This window comes from Clarias gariepinus, chromosome 19 (genome assembly GCF_024256425.1).
Source record: "Clarias gariepinus isolate MV-2021 ecotype Netherlands chromosome 19, CGAR_prim_01v2, whole genome shotgun sequence".
NCBI lineage: Eukaryota > Metazoa > Chordata > Actinopteri > Siluriformes > Clariidae > Clarias > Clarias gariepinus.
Genome location: NC_071118.1, coordinates 19,978,229 through 19,997,843, shown reverse-complemented (window position 1 = coordinate 19,997,843; position 19,615 = coordinate 19,978,229). Strand labels below are relative to the sequence as shown.

General features: G+C 36.8%; 1 protein-coding gene across 1 annotated transcript in view; it reads right to left on the bottom strand.

Annotated features, from left to right (window-relative positions):
- Nucleotides 1–951: 951 nt before the first annotated feature.
- Nucleotides 952–19,615, bottom strand: part of col27a1a (collagen, type XXVII, alpha 1a) — an 88,083-nt gene continuing 69,419 nt past the window's right edge. The window contains exons 40-61 of the mRNA XM_053478827.1: nucleotides 19,229–19,282; nucleotides 19,060–19,113; nucleotides 18,737–18,793; nucleotides 18,563–18,616; nucleotides 17,876–17,929; nucleotides 17,693–17,746; nucleotides 17,537–17,590; nucleotides 17,309–17,416; nucleotides 15,382–15,489; nucleotides 15,038–15,145; nucleotides 13,130–13,183; nucleotides 10,332–10,394; nucleotides 9,970–10,023; nucleotides 9,067–9,102; nucleotides 8,936–8,953; nucleotides 8,801–8,836; nucleotides 8,687–8,713; nucleotides 8,535–8,600; nucleotides 8,197–8,362; nucleotides 7,941–8,050; nucleotides 7,186–7,386; nucleotides 952–5,192 (exon numbers count right to left, since the gene is read on the bottom strand). Coding sequence (XP_053334802.1) covers nucleotides 5,046–5,192; nucleotides 7,186–7,386; nucleotides 7,941–8,050; nucleotides 8,197–8,362; nucleotides 8,535–8,600; nucleotides 8,687–8,713; nucleotides 8,801–8,836; nucleotides 8,936–8,953; nucleotides 9,067–9,102; nucleotides 9,970–10,023; nucleotides 10,332–10,394; nucleotides 13,130–13,183; nucleotides 15,038–15,145; nucleotides 15,382–15,489; nucleotides 17,309–17,416; nucleotides 17,537–17,590; nucleotides 17,693–17,746; nucleotides 17,876–17,929; nucleotides 18,563–18,616; nucleotides 18,737–18,793; nucleotides 19,060–19,113; nucleotides 19,229–19,282 — 1,683 coding nt within the window. The 3' untranslated portion in view covers nucleotides 952–5,045. The remainder of the gene's footprint in view (nucleotides 5,193–7,185; nucleotides 7,387–7,940; nucleotides 8,051–8,196; nucleotides 8,363–8,534; nucleotides 8,601–8,686; nucleotides 8,714–8,800; nucleotides 8,837–8,935; nucleotides 8,954–9,066; nucleotides 9,103–9,969; nucleotides 10,024–10,331; nucleotides 10,395–13,129; nucleotides 13,184–15,037; nucleotides 15,146–15,381; nucleotides 15,490–17,308; nucleotides 17,417–17,536; nucleotides 17,591–17,692; nucleotides 17,747–17,875; nucleotides 17,930–18,562; nucleotides 18,617–18,736; nucleotides 18,794–19,059; nucleotides 19,114–19,228; nucleotides 19,283–19,615) is intronic.

The window sequence follows — 19,615 nt, the reverse complement described above, 5'->3', positions numbered from 1 at the left end:
ATCTTTATTCTGATACCTCTAACTAACATCCAGTGTGACATACTAATTGTCATAATAACATGGGATTTGACATGAAGTTGCATATGCACCACCTACAAAAATTCCACCTGGCCACATGGAAAAATTGTTATGCTCAGATGAGAATAGATTGAATTATTTGGCCACAACACCAACACAAACAATATGCCTGCCGAAAATGCAATAGAACTCACTATCTAAATAACACCATTCCTACAGTAATGCATGGAGCTGAAAATATCTGGTAATGTGGTTGTTTCTCTGCAGCAGGGTCATGAGCACTTGTCAGGATAGAAGGAAAATGGATACGGCAAAATACTATTAAATTCTTGAGGAAAATCTGTTGCCTTCTGTCATGAAGTTGTCAATGGGATGGTTTTCCTCCCAACATGACAATGACTCAAGGTACACAGCACACAGTGGTTGAAGGAGAAAAAGGTAAATGTCTTTGCATGGCCTAGTCAGAGCCCAGACCTGAACCTCATTGAAAATCTGTGGAATGACTGCAGTCAAAAAACAGTTTTACAAATTTAACTCAACTTGAGCAGTTCTGCAGTGTGGGAAAGTCCTGATGGTCACATTTAGTGTAGACGTACAGTAGGGGAATTCTTTTCTATACTATTGTAAGTTGTTGTTGGTAAAAAATTTGGCTTTGTAGGCCTATAGTGTTTTTAATCTTATACAGGCAGCTACATAGAACCAAGGACAGAAGTCTAGGAGAAAACAGTTGATCTGAGCATATCTCTGAACAGAAGATCTGAGATTTGTCACAAGATTCTTACTTGGGGATCATCTGAGATGAACAGCAGCTCAGTTGGCATTAAGATGGGATAAAGTTTTATCTGGTGAGGTAATAAGCATCTATAAAGAGGTAGCTGTCAAACATTCACTTTTGACCCTTAACAATAACAGGACACGATGAAGCATGTAACAACATCTTTATTGCGTATGTAAAATAGTTTTCAGTTCCAAATACTTAACCAAGCATGTAAAACTGTGATGTATTAGCGTGGCAAATTAACATGATAGGTACAGAGGATGAAAAGACAACATTTTAGCAAGGTGAGAGAAGACAGCTTTTTTTTGGTCATATTTACATGCAAATGCAACATTATCACAGATGGGACCCAAGATGTCTGGAAGAGTGAGGTAACAGGATTTCACAGACGTTGCTGCAAAACTTCACACACTGCTATAAAGTCTTTGCAAGGTTAATATTATTCTTTAAACAGCATGGCTTCTCAGTTGCACTAAAGGAGAGCTGCTGCATGGCACAGTGTGTGTGTGTTCACCGCTCCCTACATGGATGTCCAGTCTAGCAAAACCTTTTCTCCAACTCTCCCCATGACTGGAAATGAGAATGATTTCCATAAAGTATGTTTAAGAGTTGATTAGTAAACAAAAATTATAACAAACAAGTAAAAAACAAAATGTATGTATTGTTTTAAAAACAACAATATATTTATATCCCTTTTTGGAGTCAGAAATTTACAGATTAAAAAAATAATTTGTCAACTAGGTACAGATGCTATTGTTATATGTCACCGGGACATGTTTTCTGCTCAGAAAAAAACTGAGACTTCTTTGTTATCCCTGGAATATGGATAATATTTTAACTTAGGTTAAATTAGCTAAAAAGGAATGCACTGTATACATGAGAGCTTGAGTAATTATATGTTACACATAATGTAAAGACAGAAAAAGCAGATAGCTTTCTAAAAGAGCATTTTTGGCTGTGCAGATACAATTTCACAGGCTTGGAGCAAACATTTTAGCAAAAAAATAAAAAATACCTTAACCACTCACAGCATGACTTCTAGCTGCTGGGAGTGTGCTTGATATTGTGATGCACAACAGCTTTAATAATCTTGAATTAAAGTTCTGTATATGAAGCCCAATCACAAACATGTTATGCAGAGACAGTTTAAGGATCTACTGTAGTGTAATGATCGTCATAAAATAGATTGTTTATCAATTTTAGCAGATTTCTGCTAAGCACAATTTTGACATGAACTCATTAGAACTTGTGGTTCACATCTGGGTTTTACATTATGTGTAAAAATTGTTTAACGCAGTTAGAAAAACACAGTAAAAATGGGTAAGGACATAGTATTGTCTCCCTTGGCGTGGAGCTGCCACATTTTTTTTGGGACACGATAAAATGGACACGTTTAAAACTCTTCAGTCTTGTACTATGACCACGGTAGGTCCATGACACGTTGTAAAAGGCTGCATTAATTTCATATTACGTCCTACTGGTACTTGTTATGTTTATGGCATGCATGCAGCAGGTTTTCAGCACATCTATTTCACATTCCAAAAATGGAAATATTAGGTATGAGAATTACCAAGGACCACTTGATTCGATATCACCACAATATCTAGGTGCCGATTCGATTTGTATTGCAAATACATACAAAAAAATATTTGTACATTTTCTTACAATTCTAAGCAAATCATTTACTGTGCTGTGAATAGTTTCGATGACACTGCCTGTAGGATTATAGAGGAATGGCAACAATTTACCACCTCAAATGCAAACATACTATATACATTATCGCTTAAAAGTTTGAGATTACTTTCTAACTTCATGGTCGTTCCTGATTTTTCTTTCTTTCTACAGTGTAAAGCAATTCTGAAGGCGTCCAAAATATGCACTAATCTCCTTTAAACAAGTAATGTTGAGATGTATCTGCTACTCATCACCTGTAAAGGCTTCATAACAGCTCTAATCTGGTAATTGGTGATTTATGAGGGTTGTAACTCTAAATGAACTTCTCCACTGCAGCAGGGAAACAGGAAAATTTGCAAATGATCTCAAACGTTTGAGCGGTAGTGTATACATTAAAAATATTTTTTAAAAATCAACTTTTGGGTCAGTGTGATGACACATCATACAAAATAATTGTGATACAGAATGTATTTTTTTGGATACAATTTCTTATGTCATGAATATATTTATTTACAACAACCCACCCAATGCAATGACAATGTAGTAAATGTGGGATAAGAGTCTAGTAAGAGCATAAGCATGGTGTGATTGGACTAGACATAATCGCTTTGTTTGATCTCATTGGTCCTGGTAGGCATGTGATCATGTGGCTGATAGGAAATTAGTGACAACATGATAGATGCATTGAGAAACTAAGAGGAATGTGGCTACGAAGTAGTATGAGCTTGATAAATGCACGTTTTTAAATTTTGACCACTGCATGCTTCGATGTTTTTAGGATGCAGGGGAAACTTCATGGTCATTATCGGAGTGTGACAAGGGCTTTATCTTTTATAAACATGCTTTTTTTATCTGATCCTACTTTTGTTTAATACATATTTAGTAAAATAGCTTGACTTTCACTTATTATCAGATTATCATTCTACTGTACGTACTGAAATCGGTTTAGTTTATTATTTTCTTAGAATTGACATAAAAAGACAAGACCTATTGGGCACAAATGTCAAACAAAGAACCTTATTACAGAATGCATTGCTTAAGTCTGACATTTCTGGCATGGCCTAGCTTGTATTGCATTTATAGTAGGTACAGTATGTAATTGACAGATGTTATCACATATTAGAAACCTTGATATTAGAAATGAATGGCCATACTGCGCTATTAATCAGGCAAAATTATTCTTGTCCTGTATTTATAGTTTTGTATACTTTCACATTGCCATTGCCAACGGGATTAAAGCACCAGACAGCTGTTGCTCCAAAATACAGAAAGAAGTGTCAGTTAAATAATTGTCATTGTACAATATTAACAAAAACACTGTTGTACCACGAACACGGAGAAATCATATTTCTATTTTTACAAGTCAATCAAATAATTCAAACACACTTTATAACAAAATGCCATTAAAATTGCCATGCTGTTTCTTAACACTATGCTCAATGATGAGTTTACGCAGATTCAGCAGGCGAAGTAGCATAAGCGGGATGCACCACAGTAAGCATTATTATAGTTGCCTGGTACTATTGCTACAAAAAAGATTTTAGAATGAATGGCTGCTTTTGCATCTTGAATTTGCATAAGCAAGTCAGCAAGCTTAGCGATTAATTCTACAAATTGCTTTTTGTTTTCTTTTTTGAAGCACCAAACTTCACTGTTTTTTTTTTTTTATTCAGCACCGTTCTTAAACACTTTAAATAAGTTTTGACTGCGATGGGGAGAGGTAGACACGCCCCACTGAGTGAGCACGCACCACTACCGATAAAACACACTCTTTTGCAGGCCTCCTCACATTTTGCCTGAGAAATGCCACTAAACCATGTGACTCTTTTGTGAGGAGGAGTGTCTGACATATGTCAAGAGAACTATTCATTACATACACATACACAGAATCTTCGCCAACCATAATCTTCCTGACCAATCACATTAAAATCCACAAATACACACAGACACTGACACAAGCAAACACATACACACATTTATACCTCCCTGTCTGATACTATGTAAAATTACACAATTTTGATTGTTGACAGTACCCCTGAAATACCTTCCATAAAGTTAACCAACTTGACATTTAATCAATGTCTAATAAACATTTTGCTTCTGTATTGCACTTTCTGAATTACTGATATTGTTATTATATATATAAACATTTTCCAATTCTTAATTCTTCTCTATAATAGAGCATACTTCCTTATGACAAGCATTATAATAACTTATATTCAATAATGATACAATAGAGAGAGAGAGAGAGAGAGAGAGAGAGAGAGAGAGAGAGAAAGCATGGCAGAACCTCTCTGGCCTGAATGTCTTGGACCTATTTAAACTGGGTCATATTGTTAAGAGTCTTCTCTCACATGACATCTGAAGCCAGAAGGGTGGATTTCTCCTCCACAGTCTTTTAGTGCTAAATCCCCCTGGTTGCCCCGCTTGCACCACCTTTTTCCTGTTTCTGCAGTCCAATCAGTGGCTAAATACTACAGCGGCTGTGATGTAGGTAGCTTCAGCCGGTTATGGTGTGTGAGGACGTGCACACACACACACACATATATGCATAGCCAATTCACGTGCACACACACTACAGGAAACACACAGGTCCAACCTCCAGGTGATAGCGTGACATGGATGCAATTTTCGGCAGATTAGCGATGTTTTTAATGGGGAGCAGCGAGGCATCTGTTACTTTGAAAAGAAAGACAGCATTCCTCCAACTGCCATCGCGTAGCTGTACATAAAAACAAAAGGAGTGAAATATTAACCCATTATCTTCTTAAATGAAGAGCATCCATTTAAAATTTTTACACAAAGTCAGACTATACTACATTTTTTTTCTAACTTTATGACTGCTGTACTGAAAGTAACGATAAGGTAGGCATACCTACTTTATTAACTGGCGGAGATTATTCAAATTGGCAAATTAAAAAATCTCTTCCTCTATAAGTCTTAACTTAGTCTCCATCATGAACAATGCATTTAAACTAAAATCTTGAATTCGTCACAGTTGCTTAAACAATGTGCACAAATGGATGACATTTAAAGAAGGGGAAACCAGCATTGAAGATGAACCGAACCCTGGGGTGTGGGACCATCAACTGCGAAAAGGGGATTTTCTAAGAGGAGTTGGGTTCAGCGTTGGTAATGTGTCCCTTGTGATGGAGACTATGTTAAGTAGGACCTTTATAGGCCTTTATAGACTTTGATTTTTTGTAAAAAAAAAAAAATTTACTCTACCAATATGTGCAATTTGAATGCCCTACATTACTTAATAAAAAAGGATGCCCACTTTTGCCTTGTGTTGAAAGCAACCCTTATATTTGGCTCTACTCTAACAAATGTCAATGATATATTTTAGAACTAAATGGTTTATTAACATTTTAGGTTAATGGAAATATCTGAGCCCTATTTTCACATGGAAATGCATGTCATTTGAGTACCATGGCAAAGGCACAAGGCTATGATGCTTTTGGGAAACTTGGCCCGATATGTACTCTTAAGGGAATTTAAAGAAGAAGAATAGAGCGTGAGCATTTAGTGTTCTCTACGGTATGTGATTATGTTTCTTTAATAATCAGTCTGTATCAAAAAATCTGATGCGCAAATTCACACATTTTAATGATTAAATACTGTAGTATATTTTATGATGTGACTCTTTTGCAACTTTTTACTAAAAGCTTGTCCTATGGATCATGTGATTTATCTAGTTCATAGGCATATTTATGGTAAACTGGGATGTTATTAGTGTTAATGATTTTTTTCCACCAAAAAATCTGCCATGTCATACATACATCTGACAACAAATCCTGGTCACTTCATTAGGTACAGATGTTTGTTAATGCAAATATCTAATGAACCAATCACATGGCAGCAACTCAATGCATTTAGGCATGTAGACATAGTCAAGATTATCTGCTGAGGTTCAAACCAAGCAGCAGAATTGGAAAGAAAGGTGACTAAATGAATGTGACATGGTTGTTGGTGACAGACGGGCTGGTATGAATATTTCCAATAATGCTAATCTACTGGAACTTTTTCACTGTAATTACAAGAAAATGGTCTGAAAAAGAGAAATGATCTAGTAAGCAGCAGTTCATTGGGCAAAAATGCTCTGTTGATTCCAGAGTGCAGAGGAGAACGTCCAGACTGGTTCAAGCTTATAAAAAAAGAAAAGAGTAACTCGAATCACTTCTTGTTACAACTGATGTCCTGTATGCTGAAGAGAATCTTTGAACGCACAACATGTCAAATCTTGAATGAGCAGATGAGCGCTAAGGCTACAATTGACATGGAGTCACCAAAATTGGGCATTACTAATGTTGCCTGGTCTGGCAGGTGAGCCTGGTGAGTCTTGATTTCTGCTGCGACATTCAGAAGGCAGGGTCAGAATTTAGTGTAACCACAATGAAAGCATGGATCCATCCTGCCTTGTAGCAATGATTCAGGCTGGTTGTGGTGGTCTAATGGTGTGGGTTTTTTTTTTCTTGACACACTTTGGGGCCCCTAGTACCAATTAAGTATTGTTGAGTATTGTAGAGCTGACCATGTCCATCCCTTTATGACCACAGGATAACGCACAATGTCACGAAGCTAAAATCATCTCAATATGATATAATATGAATAGTCACATTTGGACATACTTAAAAGGTTTCGGTCAATGAGACGTCTATCAGAACAGTTGTGTTAAAGGACTCTCAGCAAGCTTTCAGTGGTGTCATTCTCACCCAGCAAGTGTCCTCCAAAACGTCTGGTTCCAGCGTCATCCCATTCCACGCAATAAACCTCACAGCATTCTTAGAAGGAGTCTGAGTTGGGGTGGAGCTCCAGATGGTGATGTTAAGACAGTGGATGGTGATACGTTGCTCTGCCCCCAAACCCAGCAAATGCAGGAAATTCAATTGGACAGGCCTGACTTTGAACTCCAGCTAAAAAAAAAAAAATCACATCACAATTTGACAACTTTGACAATAACAATTTTTATTATAAATGATCACATAAATGGTAAGTAGGTAAATAAAACAATGATACTGGGGTAACAGGACAATTTTTGCAGTGTACTACATTAATTAATTCCTCTGCTTGTTGATGACAAAAAGTTAATTACCACCAAATTCTAGAAATGAAAACATATTAAAGCTAGTGCATTAATATATAACTATTAATTTGCCATTATATATTGAGAGGTTGATATACAGGTTTACTAATATATTATATTTACTTTTAATATATATATATATATATATATATATATATATATATATATATATATATATATAATATTAAAGTATATATAATATATTAGTAAACCACACTTCAGGCTGCTAATATATATATATATATATATATATATATATATATATATATATATATATATATATATATATATTATTCTTATATATTAATATGTTAATATTAATTTAATGAATTCTAATATGTTAATTTATGTTCCAATTCATTTCTGATTAGTTAAATTCAATACCTTGGACACAGTAATTGGTCTAAGGCAGGTGAGCCCGCCTCTTGTGAAGTTGCATGTCACTTCTATAGCGTCAGTGTGACAACCCAGGTTTGGGTCAATCCAGTAAGTGCCTATAAAAAAGATAAAGAGGATATTTAAATGTACTATTTATTGAACCATAATGGCAAGCTGTATGTGTAAGAAAATTTTGTCAACAGGCTAATGTTTATACACAAGGTATTCTGAAAGTAACACACAGACACACACACACACACACCATCGTTGAATTTGTCTTGGCAGGTTACGAGGTCCCGGCAGAGGCGAACCGGATGATCCTGCGTTCCTAGTGGATTCTTCAGACTGAGAACTAGCAAACTCAGATAATGCAGAGTCTGTAAGATCTCTGGAGCTCGCTCCATGGGAGAATCCATTAGATCTGCCACCTGAGAAAGAATGTGTGTGTGTGTGTGTGTGTGTGTAAGAGAGAGAGAGGAATGAATAAACAGAAGGAATAGTTTAAAATATGCATGCAATTTAAAAACTGTGTCTTACAGATACTAGTAGTACTGTGCAGGATTAAAAGAACTTGTTTGTCTCATTCATCTTTATACACACCTTGGTTTTAAAAGCAGTATGTGAACTGACCAACTCAGACAAAGTTCCACCGTTGTCATCCTGTTGCTTTTACACAGATACCCACAAAAATCGATTGATTTTTCATATTCAATTGGTCAATTTTTTTTTTTTTAAAAAGCTTAAATACTTACAAAGGATTTTGGTATTCTGGGAGGTCCCTGACAAGGAAAAAACAACCAGTTAGGACTTACGGTTCTATGCATGTATGGAAAAAATAAATGTGTGCAGAGTAAAAGTGGTCTTACTGGTGGTCCAGGAGGTCCTCGACGTCCAGGAGCACCCTAAAAACAGCATCAGCATATTTTTAATGACTTTGAAATGTCTGTGTGCGTGTGTGAGAGTCTGTGCTTCTGTGAGGTTGTATGTTTTGAAAGCCTCACCCTCGGCCCTCGAACACCCTGCATAACACAATAAAGAAAAACACCACATTTTGAGTTGTCTATTTTTCCATTTAATGGAAGCACTGCATATAGGAAATGAACACTTTGTGCATTTATATATTTAAATTTACCATTTCTCCTCTGCTACCAGAATCTCCTCTAGGACCCTAGACAAGAGTCAAAGATTAGTCATGTGTCCAACAGTTATGGGTGCTGGCTTCATCGTGTCCTTTACCAAATTTTCATCGTATAAAAAATAACACACGTACACACTATGACACTGTATTGCTCAAATATAAAAAATAAAAAAAACTCATGTGTCAGCACTATGCAGCAGTTTGTAACGTTTCTGTCATTGGACACTTTTCAGCATAGAGGCAGACTTGGATTGGTGATGACATCACAGGCTGTGTTTTTTTTTCTTTGTATTGTTAATTAGAGAGATACTAACTCATTATATATGCTATAATAAGTATTATACAACAGTTAGTTCAGATTAAGCAATCTAATTGAACCAGTCGCATTTCATAAGTAGTAATAATAGTAACAGCACTGGGACGGTTAACTATATGCATTCTAACCATTGTTAATTACACCAACTGTTGGTCCAAGCATGGGTTAAAGTAGGTCTATATGGTCCACAGTACTGAGGAGAGAGCAACTGCCTGCCAAAAGCCACATTTAAAACCAGACACAGAAGCACCTATATCAACAACACTTCTGATAACGATATATTATCTGGAACAACTCTTTCTCTAAATAATACTGTAATTGCTTCTTAGTCAATTCGAATTGCCTCTAAACTTTTTCTGTTTTATTTACACCTAAGTATAACTACAAAGCTAACTAGCTGCAATAAATGGGGTTTGTCTAACTGTTGTGTGAAAGCTACATCACACTCATGGTTGCGCTATTGTACTGAGTATCAGCCCAGCTTTGGTATGTTCTACAGCCACATCATAGTCATGCTGGTATTCATCACAAGCACACTCACTCTTGTGTCATAGTGCTTAATGTACTGACACATCACTTACAGGGCTGCCACCTGGACCGATTATACCAACAGGACCGGTCACTCCTCTTTTACCCTGAGAAAAATAAGAAAGAATTTTTTTTTTTTAATATATTTTTGTCGTGACGTACTGTTTCACATAAATAACTCATACATACTGTATGAATATATTATAATTCATATCACAAAATTAGTTATACACATTGATGCATATAAGCTTTTAATTTACAACAATAACTATTTAAACATTGTTAATTTATTATTAAATCATTTAAATGTTTGCATCTAGAAGAGTAAATATGAAAATAAATTTTTTTAATTGTCAGTTTTAAAAAGTAACATGATTTATACCGTATATAGTATGTGTGTTATGTGAAGTCTCACCATTTGTCCAGGGGGCCCTTTAGGTCCACTAACACCTTTTGGCCCAAAGTCTCCTGGAGGCCCCTGCCAATAAATAAATAAATAAATAAATAAAATCACGCTATGAAAGATGTATTCAGATCACATTAAGAATGACAATAAATGTGTAATCATGTTAATGACTAAGTGCTTAGATCATGATTAGATGTTTATTCATTTAATACAATTTGTATGGCATGACAAACCCACCTAAAATAAATGTGCTAAAATAAATCTGAATTTCCAAAAGAACTTTTAAAAGCTCCAAAAGATGTACTTAACTATGTGGCTATAGAGATGGGTGAAAGTACACTGGTATAGTCCAGTGCTGCGCATCACTAAACAATTCAGTGGTGTTTTGCATACTAGAAAGAGGGGACAGTAGCTGCCTTCCAAAACCCACATTCAAAACCAGTCACGGTAGCACTTTCAGCAAGAAAAAACATCTGATAATGCAACTATATCTGAAAATACAACGTCCTGTAAAATAACACTTTGTCTCGTTATTAATTGCTTTGAAGTCCAAAGTTCTAAAGTGCTTTAGAACCTTTTATTATTGCTAGTTAACATAAGAGTGACAACACTCTGCCAAAGAACTGACAGGCTCATGACTCACCACTTTGTTCCCAAATGGAATTAACCCGTGAACAGTATAGTTAGTTAGCTGAGGCTATTTTAAAATGAAATGAGTGGAGAGAAATTTACAAGATTTACAGGACTGTCCACCACCTCCACGGTTTATTCTCCTCATTCTTTTGGCTACATACTACCGACAATAAATTGAAACTACCTTCATCCCTGACTATGTCCAACATTTAAGGAAGAAACATGGCTGCCACATAGTAGAAATATAAGAGACACAAACAGGAAGAGATTCTAAAGGAAGAGACGTAAAGAAGGTCATGCAGGTGGCAGTCCTGTTTTTATGCGTTATGCATAAATTTATATAGATTAAATTGTGGCAATATTGCTGGTTTAGGCACTGCTGCAATTTATGCACATTTCAAAACAAAAACAAATCAATGTTTGTATGTATATATTTTATACATTGTATATATTTTATAACTTTACAGTACAAAAACATTTTATGTGTTTTATTTCATTACAGTATAAAGAAAAATCTTCAAAGGTTAAATGTTTGAGAAGGCAAGCCAAATATGCCTTTAATTAAACATATCTCTGTGGTATTTTAAATATGGTATTTTCAATTTTTAAAAGGTTAGGTTATGTTGGTAACCAGAGGCCAAACAAACATGGTGTGTAAGCATGTTTGTGGGGAGAGTTGGTACAGTAAGTTTGTATATAGTCGATGGTGTCTGGGCTTTTCCAGACTTTGTACATAGATGTACATGCATGAGTGGTGGATGCGGAAGTAGTTTAAAAGTACAGAGCCATTGAAAACTGAAAATGAATGGACTTTATTTAATTCTGCATGCACAAATAAATATTGAAAATGTAACAAGGGTTTATAGGGGCAGAGCACACATCCATCTGGATGCAGGGTTGGACAAACAGATTTTATGTCTGGATTTCAGTTATATTTTTAAGGTTTCCTGGCAAACAAGACGTTTCAACAACCAGTGTCCAAGTGCTGAAAATTTCTTATTGACTTTAGCAAACCAAAAGTTTTGTTTTGGTATGTTTTAAGCTAATGCACATCACAGTTATGTGATGCACCTCAGCATGCCCCAACAACTGAGCTACCACATCCATAGCTATAATATCTACGCATGCAATTGATTTAAGCCTCATAGCATAAAGTTTAATACACATAACAATACACCATATTGCCAAAAGTTTGTAGACATGTAATCGCTTATATAGTAACCTCCAGTTGACTAGAAAAAAAAATCTACAGTCACCAGTACCATTCATTCCATAGATACAGTGTGGTTAAGGTGAGGGAATATGCATGCCTATATGCAAGTGCAGGCCTACAGTATACAGTATGCATACAGGCATATATGCATACAGTACCCACAGCAACACATTCACTGAACATCAGAAACAGCCACTGCAGACTGGAAATATTGTTTCTTTGCTATTTTGAGTCAAGTCATTTCAAATTTTTTATATATTATCTTTGTTGAGGTGGCACAGTGGCTATTTGGTCGTCACTGTCTCCAGGGTCCGGGTTCAATTTCCGGCTTTGTGTGCATTTAGTTCATTTGCATGTTCTTCCCGTGCTTGGTAGGTTTCCTCCGAGTACTCTAGTTTCCTCCCACAGTCCAAAGACATGCAGATTAACAGACTTCGCTTTTTACATTTGTAACCTACAAAAGAGCATCTGGAGGTGGATAAACAGACTGACGTTCCTTAAAATAAACCATTATCTGGTCTCTTGGCATGGGTTCTGTACAATCCACAGGGGTAAGTTCAGCCACCGATTTTATCATTATTTGGCTTGGTGGTATTACAGTATCTGTGGTGTGCATGTTTACCAGACAAAATGTTCTGATTGTGGATCAGGTGACTCAATAGGGAGCAGTTATGGAACTGGAATGAAGGCAATAACTGTGAGACCTCGACTCTGGGTTAGTTCTGTTTTGCACGATTCAGCAAGGCTTACCTGTGAAGGATCTTCAATAGATACAGAATACTAAGAAAAAGAGGAAGGGATGTGGTGGGGTTGGAAACTAGGAAAATAATTTTTTTTGGCCGTGGTTGTTAACTAGGAGTAGGGGCATGCATCAGGTCGAGTTTCCCCCCCAAAAAATCTCAAAAAGTTATTTCATGTCTCCAGATGCAATTCATTACACTCCCTCCTTCTTCTGTCTTACCTTGGGACCAAATATTCCTAGAATCCCTGGAAATCCAGGTTCTCCAACATCTCCCTAAAAAAAAACAATTATCACATTAATACACAGCAAAATAAAATACTAGGAAAACAAACCTAACAGCCATAACATATGCCTGTTCTAATACATATACTGTATTCTAACATTTGGATTATGAATCTGTTATCACAATGTCTGTTTTTGGCTCCAAAGGTCAGTAGCTGAAGTACAAACAGCGGTTGGTGTTCACCAATAGATCACAAAAAAAAAACACTATTTATCATTCATTGATAACTGAATTACAATATTTTATTACCAAGCATGGTTTATTCTTATTCAGCTGTGGATCCTTAAATAAAAAAAAAATTGGGGCTATTAATATATTGGTTCGTAAATGTAAATATATTAATTAAGTGCTAACGCATTAGGAAAACTCACTCCAAACCTTACCATCTCAATCGTTAAAAATTTAATAAAACTTTACTTTAAATTCTTAAATATAAGTTCTAAAATCTCAAGAATTTATGGTTGGTTATTATCTCTAGATGGGAGTGTTATTAATAAAATTAAAGGAATCTGGAAGCTTGGAGAGAATTTGAAGAGGAATAATGGGCCGCTGCAATGGATAGAATACGTTCTAGTACAATATGTGCTTGTCTGCGCCTTATACAATTTAAAGTACTACACAGAATTCATTTTTCTAAGGCCTGCTTATCTGCAATATATTCTACTGCAGATGTCAAGCATCTCAGTGCAATTTGAGTCACAGGTTCTTCACTTGTTCTAAACTGCAAACTTACTGGGTCAACTATTTTACAGTGATGTCCAAGATGCTCAGGGTTGATATTGGTGTTTGCCCTGCTATCGCAATTTTTGGGGTTCCATGGGTCTGATCTCAGTTCAACTCTAAACAACTGGATATTTTGGCAATTACATTACATCTTTAATAGCTAGCCGTCGTAATCTACTCCACTGGAACTCTGCTAAGCCTGCTACTGCATCTCAATGGCTTGTAGATACCATGTTCTTTCTTAAACTAGAAAAGATTAGATGCTCTGTGAGGAGGAACTTTTTTACGAAATGGCAATCTCATATTTTAAATTTCTTAAATCTCTGCCTTCTTTTTATTTTTTTATTTTTTATTATTTTAGTTCGTTTCATTTTGTTTTAATGTTTGGGGTGTGGTTGTTGGTTCTTGTTTGATTGTACATAATGCTTGTTTTATTGTTCTTTACACGTTTATATTGTTAAAAATAGACATCGCTTAAAATTCACAGAAACACTGCTCTGTCACAATTTTTTTCTGAGGTATAGTGCAGGTTAATTTTTTTTTTTACTTTACAGCAGTGGTTCCATTAGTATGCGCTCACGTGAGATGTTCCTTGCTAATTTTTCCAATAAAACAGTCTTTCTGTTAATGTGTGTGTGTGTCTAAAACTCAAATAAGAGAGGAGGATGGTTCACTGTGTAAGATGAGAAGAGGGAAGGCGGAGGGTCTGATTCCTCCTGTCCTCTTACTTTAGCTTCACACACATACACAAATACACACACAGCGCCTGCGTGCATAAACGGAAACACTTATCTGTCGGGATTTATTATTACTTTTTTTTTAAAGGTAAAGTGCAGGTTAATTTGTTTTAGTTTTACTTTATTTTGTGCATTAATTATTTTTATGTATTTAGTTTTTTTGGGCTGTGGAACGAATAATTTGAGTTTCAATTATTTCTTATGGGAAAGTTCAAATACGAGCCCGCTTCCGGAACAAATTATGCTGGTAATCCAAGGTTCCACTGTACTAGTAAACAAAGCAAACAAAATACTTCAATTCCCAAGGGATTTGACCATTGTTTAAAAAAAGAACATAAAGCAATGTAGAAAAATAACACAGGCACATTTTAAAATGGCACTCACTGGCTGTCCTTTGGGTCCTGGATCTCCCTGAGCTCCTGGCAGCCCCATTCCTCCTTTAAATCCTCTTTTCCCTGAAGGGCCAGTATGACCTGGGAGACCTCGTTCACCCTGCCAATTATTAAATAGTTTATTGATATTAATTATCAGTGACTATTATACCCTTTTTGAAATAAATTTGATCCTATAATATTTCCTGAAATTATCAAGAATCAAGCCACACAAGCCATGCACTGATGCAATTAACAACATGGGCAAGAAGTGTACATGTGCTAGCATCAGCAAGTCAAAAATGTCTATGTATAATACTGTAACTTTTGCTTTTTACTGCTTAAATGTTCCCTCACCTTTGGTCCAAACGAACCCTGATGTCCTGGTAAACCTGGAACACCGATTTTCCCCCTTGCTCCAGATTTCCCTGGAGGCCCAAACTCTCCATCATCTCCTTGATCACCCTGGAGAAGAGAGATAAAAAGAAGAATGAGAAAAATAAGATAAGTAAAAAGATGTTAAATGTTGCCGAAATACTCTAACAAAATCATTATCTATTGATTCACTGTGTATACTGTATAAGGGGTGTTCAAGTCAAACTGGGATTTTGAATTATGCAGAATAAGAGAACACTGATATCAGAGTAAAAACTCCATTTATTTCTCCATTTAAGCCCCTGCTATATTACTGCACTTGTCCCAGTGTGCTTGGATACATCAAGGTGGAGAGTTTTCTGATTGAAAAGCCATGATCCACTGCTACCCTCAATGTCACTGGCAGTAACTCCTAGCTGAGTTCCTGTATCGTGCAAGTGGTGCAGGGTGCAATATGAGGGTGTGCATTGTCCTGCAAAAACAGAACACCTTTGTTGATCAAACCAGGCTTTTTTACCACTAAAGGAAAGGGTCAGGAGTTCCTGGAAGGCCAGTATTTTAGCAGTGATGATGACGTGAAACAGATCCAATCAAACTTTCTACCTTGATAGTATTCACACATTACTAAAACACAGGGATATGTGCATTTGTGTAGCAGGAGATTATACAGAAAAATACAGGTAGTTTTTACCCTAATAACTGTGTTCTGTTCTGCACAGTCAAAAGTCCTGGTATGACTTGAACGCCCCTCATACAGTATGTACACTCACCTAAAGGATTATTAAGAACACCATACTAATACGGTGTTTAACCCCCTTTAGAACTACCTAAATTCTACGTGGCATTGATTCAACAAGGTGCTGAAAGGATTCTTTAGAAATGTTGGCCCATATTGATCGGATAGCATCTTGCAGTTGATGGAGATTTGTGGGATGCACATCCAGGGCACGAAGCTCCCGTTCCACCACATCCCAAAGATGCTTTATTGGGTTGAGATCTGGTGACTGTGGGGGCCATTTTAGTACAGGGAACTCATTTTCATGTTCAAGAAACCAATTTGAAATGATTCGAGCTTTGTGACATGGTGCATTATCCTGCTGGAAGTAGCCATCAGAGGATGGGTACATGGTGGTCATAAAGGGATGGACATGTTCAGAAACAATGCTCAGGTAGCCCGTGGCATTTAAACGATGCCCAATTGCACAAAGGGGCCTAAAGTGTGCCAAGAAAACATCCCCCACACCATTACACCACCACCACCAGCCTGCACAGTGGTAACAAGGCATGAGGGATTCATGTTCTCATTCTGTTTACGCCAAATTCTGACTACCATTTGAATGTCCCAACAGAAATCGAGACTCATCAGACCAGGCAACATTTTTCCAGTCTTTAACTGTCCAATTTTGGTGAACTCGTGGCTTCACAAATGCTTTGCTGCATACCTCGGTTGTAACAAGTGGTTATTTCAGTCAAAGTTGCTCTTCTATAAGCTTGAATCAGTCGGCCCATTCTCCTCTGACCTCTAGCAACAACAAGGCACAGGACTGCTGCATACTGGATGTTTTTCCCTTTTCACACCATTCTTTGTAAACCCTAGAAATGGTTGTGCGTGAAAATCCCAGTAACTGAGCAGATTGTGAAATACTCGGACCGGCCCGTCTGGCACCAACAACCATGCTACACTTAAAATTGCTTAAATCACCTTTCTTTCAGGAGATTGTCTTGACCAGGACCACACCCCTAAATGCATTGAAGCAACTGCAATGTGTTTGGTTGATTAGATAATTGCATTAATGAGAAATTGAACAGATGTTCCTAATAATCCTTTAGGTGAGTGTATATATACAGTGTTCTCATATATGGGTAAAGCATAACATATTTAACAGAAAAATTAAAAGAAGAGGCTCACTGGTATTCCTTTAATTCCGTCCTTCCCGGGAATGCCATCCACTCCCGGAATGCCCTCCCGGCCTTCTCGACCTATCACACCCTTCGGGCCTGGCAAGCCAACCACACCCTTCAAAAGAGAGATAGATTTTTTACTGAATAAGTTATCAGTTTTAAGTCAACATTAACAGTATTAGCATGTAACAATAACAATGGTAAATAAGAGGGAGAAAAAATATGCTGTTCTCACTGGTGATCCTCTACTTCCACGTTCTCCTTGCTGACCCTGTTTACCCTTTTGACCCTTTTGGGTGAGGAAAAAAGAAAGTAATGGTAAACACATATATTGTGACTGAGTGTGACTGAGTGTTTTTTATGTCTAATACCCAAAGAAACAACCAAATACCTGCTCTCCTTTTGATCCTTTGGGACCCTGTTGACCACGAGGACCAGGGTGACCCTAAAATATATAAGGACATCAACACACCTACTGTATAAGAAAGACAAAGAGAGGAAAAGAGAGAGAGAGAGAGAGAGAGAGAGAGAGAATGGTGTGTGTGTGGGGGTGTGTGTGTATTTGTTTGCTTACAGGTAATCCAGGTGCACCAGCTTTGCCTCGAAGTCCATCCACCCCCTGCTGACCCTGGGCATCAAAACATCACCAGTGAACGCACAAGAAAATAAGAAAATCTTTACATTATTGTATATTCAGCATGTAAATAGTTTGTAGAAACATAAAATTACAAAACCTATGCTGTTATGTAAGTTTAGCACTAAAACAGTGATTGTAGCCCATGTCGCCTGTGTTAACATTTTGCTGAGCATGCTAATGCACGCTAATGCACTTTTATATCAAAATGTTATTGAACTCTTAAATCCGATTGGTCAAATAGTCATAATTAATTTTCTGTAAATGTATAGCTTGGACACTAGTCCTAGCTTCAGGGTTAATATTATTGCATTCATTATAATGTGCTTGAGCTTTTTAATACACCAGGACTTGCATGATGGACGGGTATGATGATTTTAATGAGATATTGTTGCTATGGTGAAATAGTTTATTTAGAATTTTTGGAAGGAGGAGTCTCTAGTGTCAATACAGTGTCGGCATAAAATACGTCTTTGATTCTTGACAAGGCAAATTTCTTTTTCTCATCAACTTTATCTTATCAAAGGGAGAAATACTTGCACTTTAATATTTGTAACCATGTGTTACGCGTGACAGTAATGCAGGCCAAATGGCCAAAACTCAAATCAAGCCCTGATGTTAACTCACTGGGTATCCTGAATCTCCTGGTTCTCCTCGGTCACCTCTGTCACCGATACGACCCTAACACATACACACACACACACAGTATACAGTATTTTTTTCAATGCTCACTGCTATGCTGCAGACACAATCAGTAGGAGAAAAAAGAAGAGTGCATGAAGCACAAAAAGAGTAACTAACTTGAAGCCCAGGGGAACCAGGAGGACCTGTCAGTTTCCCATCATCTCCCTGTTCCCCCTAAACAACAACAACAACAAAAATCTTAGATTGGATGAACGTGTGATGCATGAAATACTTTCTGCCATGTTTGCGGGTGTAGCTTAAAATAAGAGGTATAAATACTGTAGGCATGATCGTAATGCTTTATGGATGCTACAGTGAAAATTTCTCATAGCTGAGTATGAATAGAAATGAACTAAATGTAGGTATTTTACCATAGTAAATGTTAAGATTCTTTGGTAGTGAGCAAAATACACAGGTTTTAACAGGATGTGCGATTTTACCTTTAAACCTTTTGGTCCTGGAGACCCTATAGGACCCTGTGGCCCACGGTGACCCTACAGAAAAAAAGACAAAAACAGAGAGAAACTCGTCTGGATATTTTCAATTCAAAGTTGCATAGGGTGAGTTAATAAATGTCAGGTGTTTCCAAGAATCTGTCAGCATCCTCACCTCATAACCTGCTAGACCTGGATCGCCCTGTTGTCCCATCCGGCCTGGAGCACCCTGCAGAAAATTTTAATATGTGTGTTAAATATACTGAAGAAAATCTATTTGCCACATGACCTTCTCACCCACATGCCTCAACTGAGCCTTCTTACCCACATGCCTCAACTGAGAGTTTACGAACAGGTTAACACAAATACAGAAATGAGAATAGGTAAGTAAATCATTATGAAGTTTTACTGTCACCTTATTGCCTTCCTATAGGGGAAAAGAAAGCCGACAGCAAGGCACAGAGTCAACACAATATTGCTTTTACATTGAAACCATAAAATACTTTTACACTCATTAACCTTGATTTATTAGACTTTTTTCTCTTTAATGTACACTGGGACA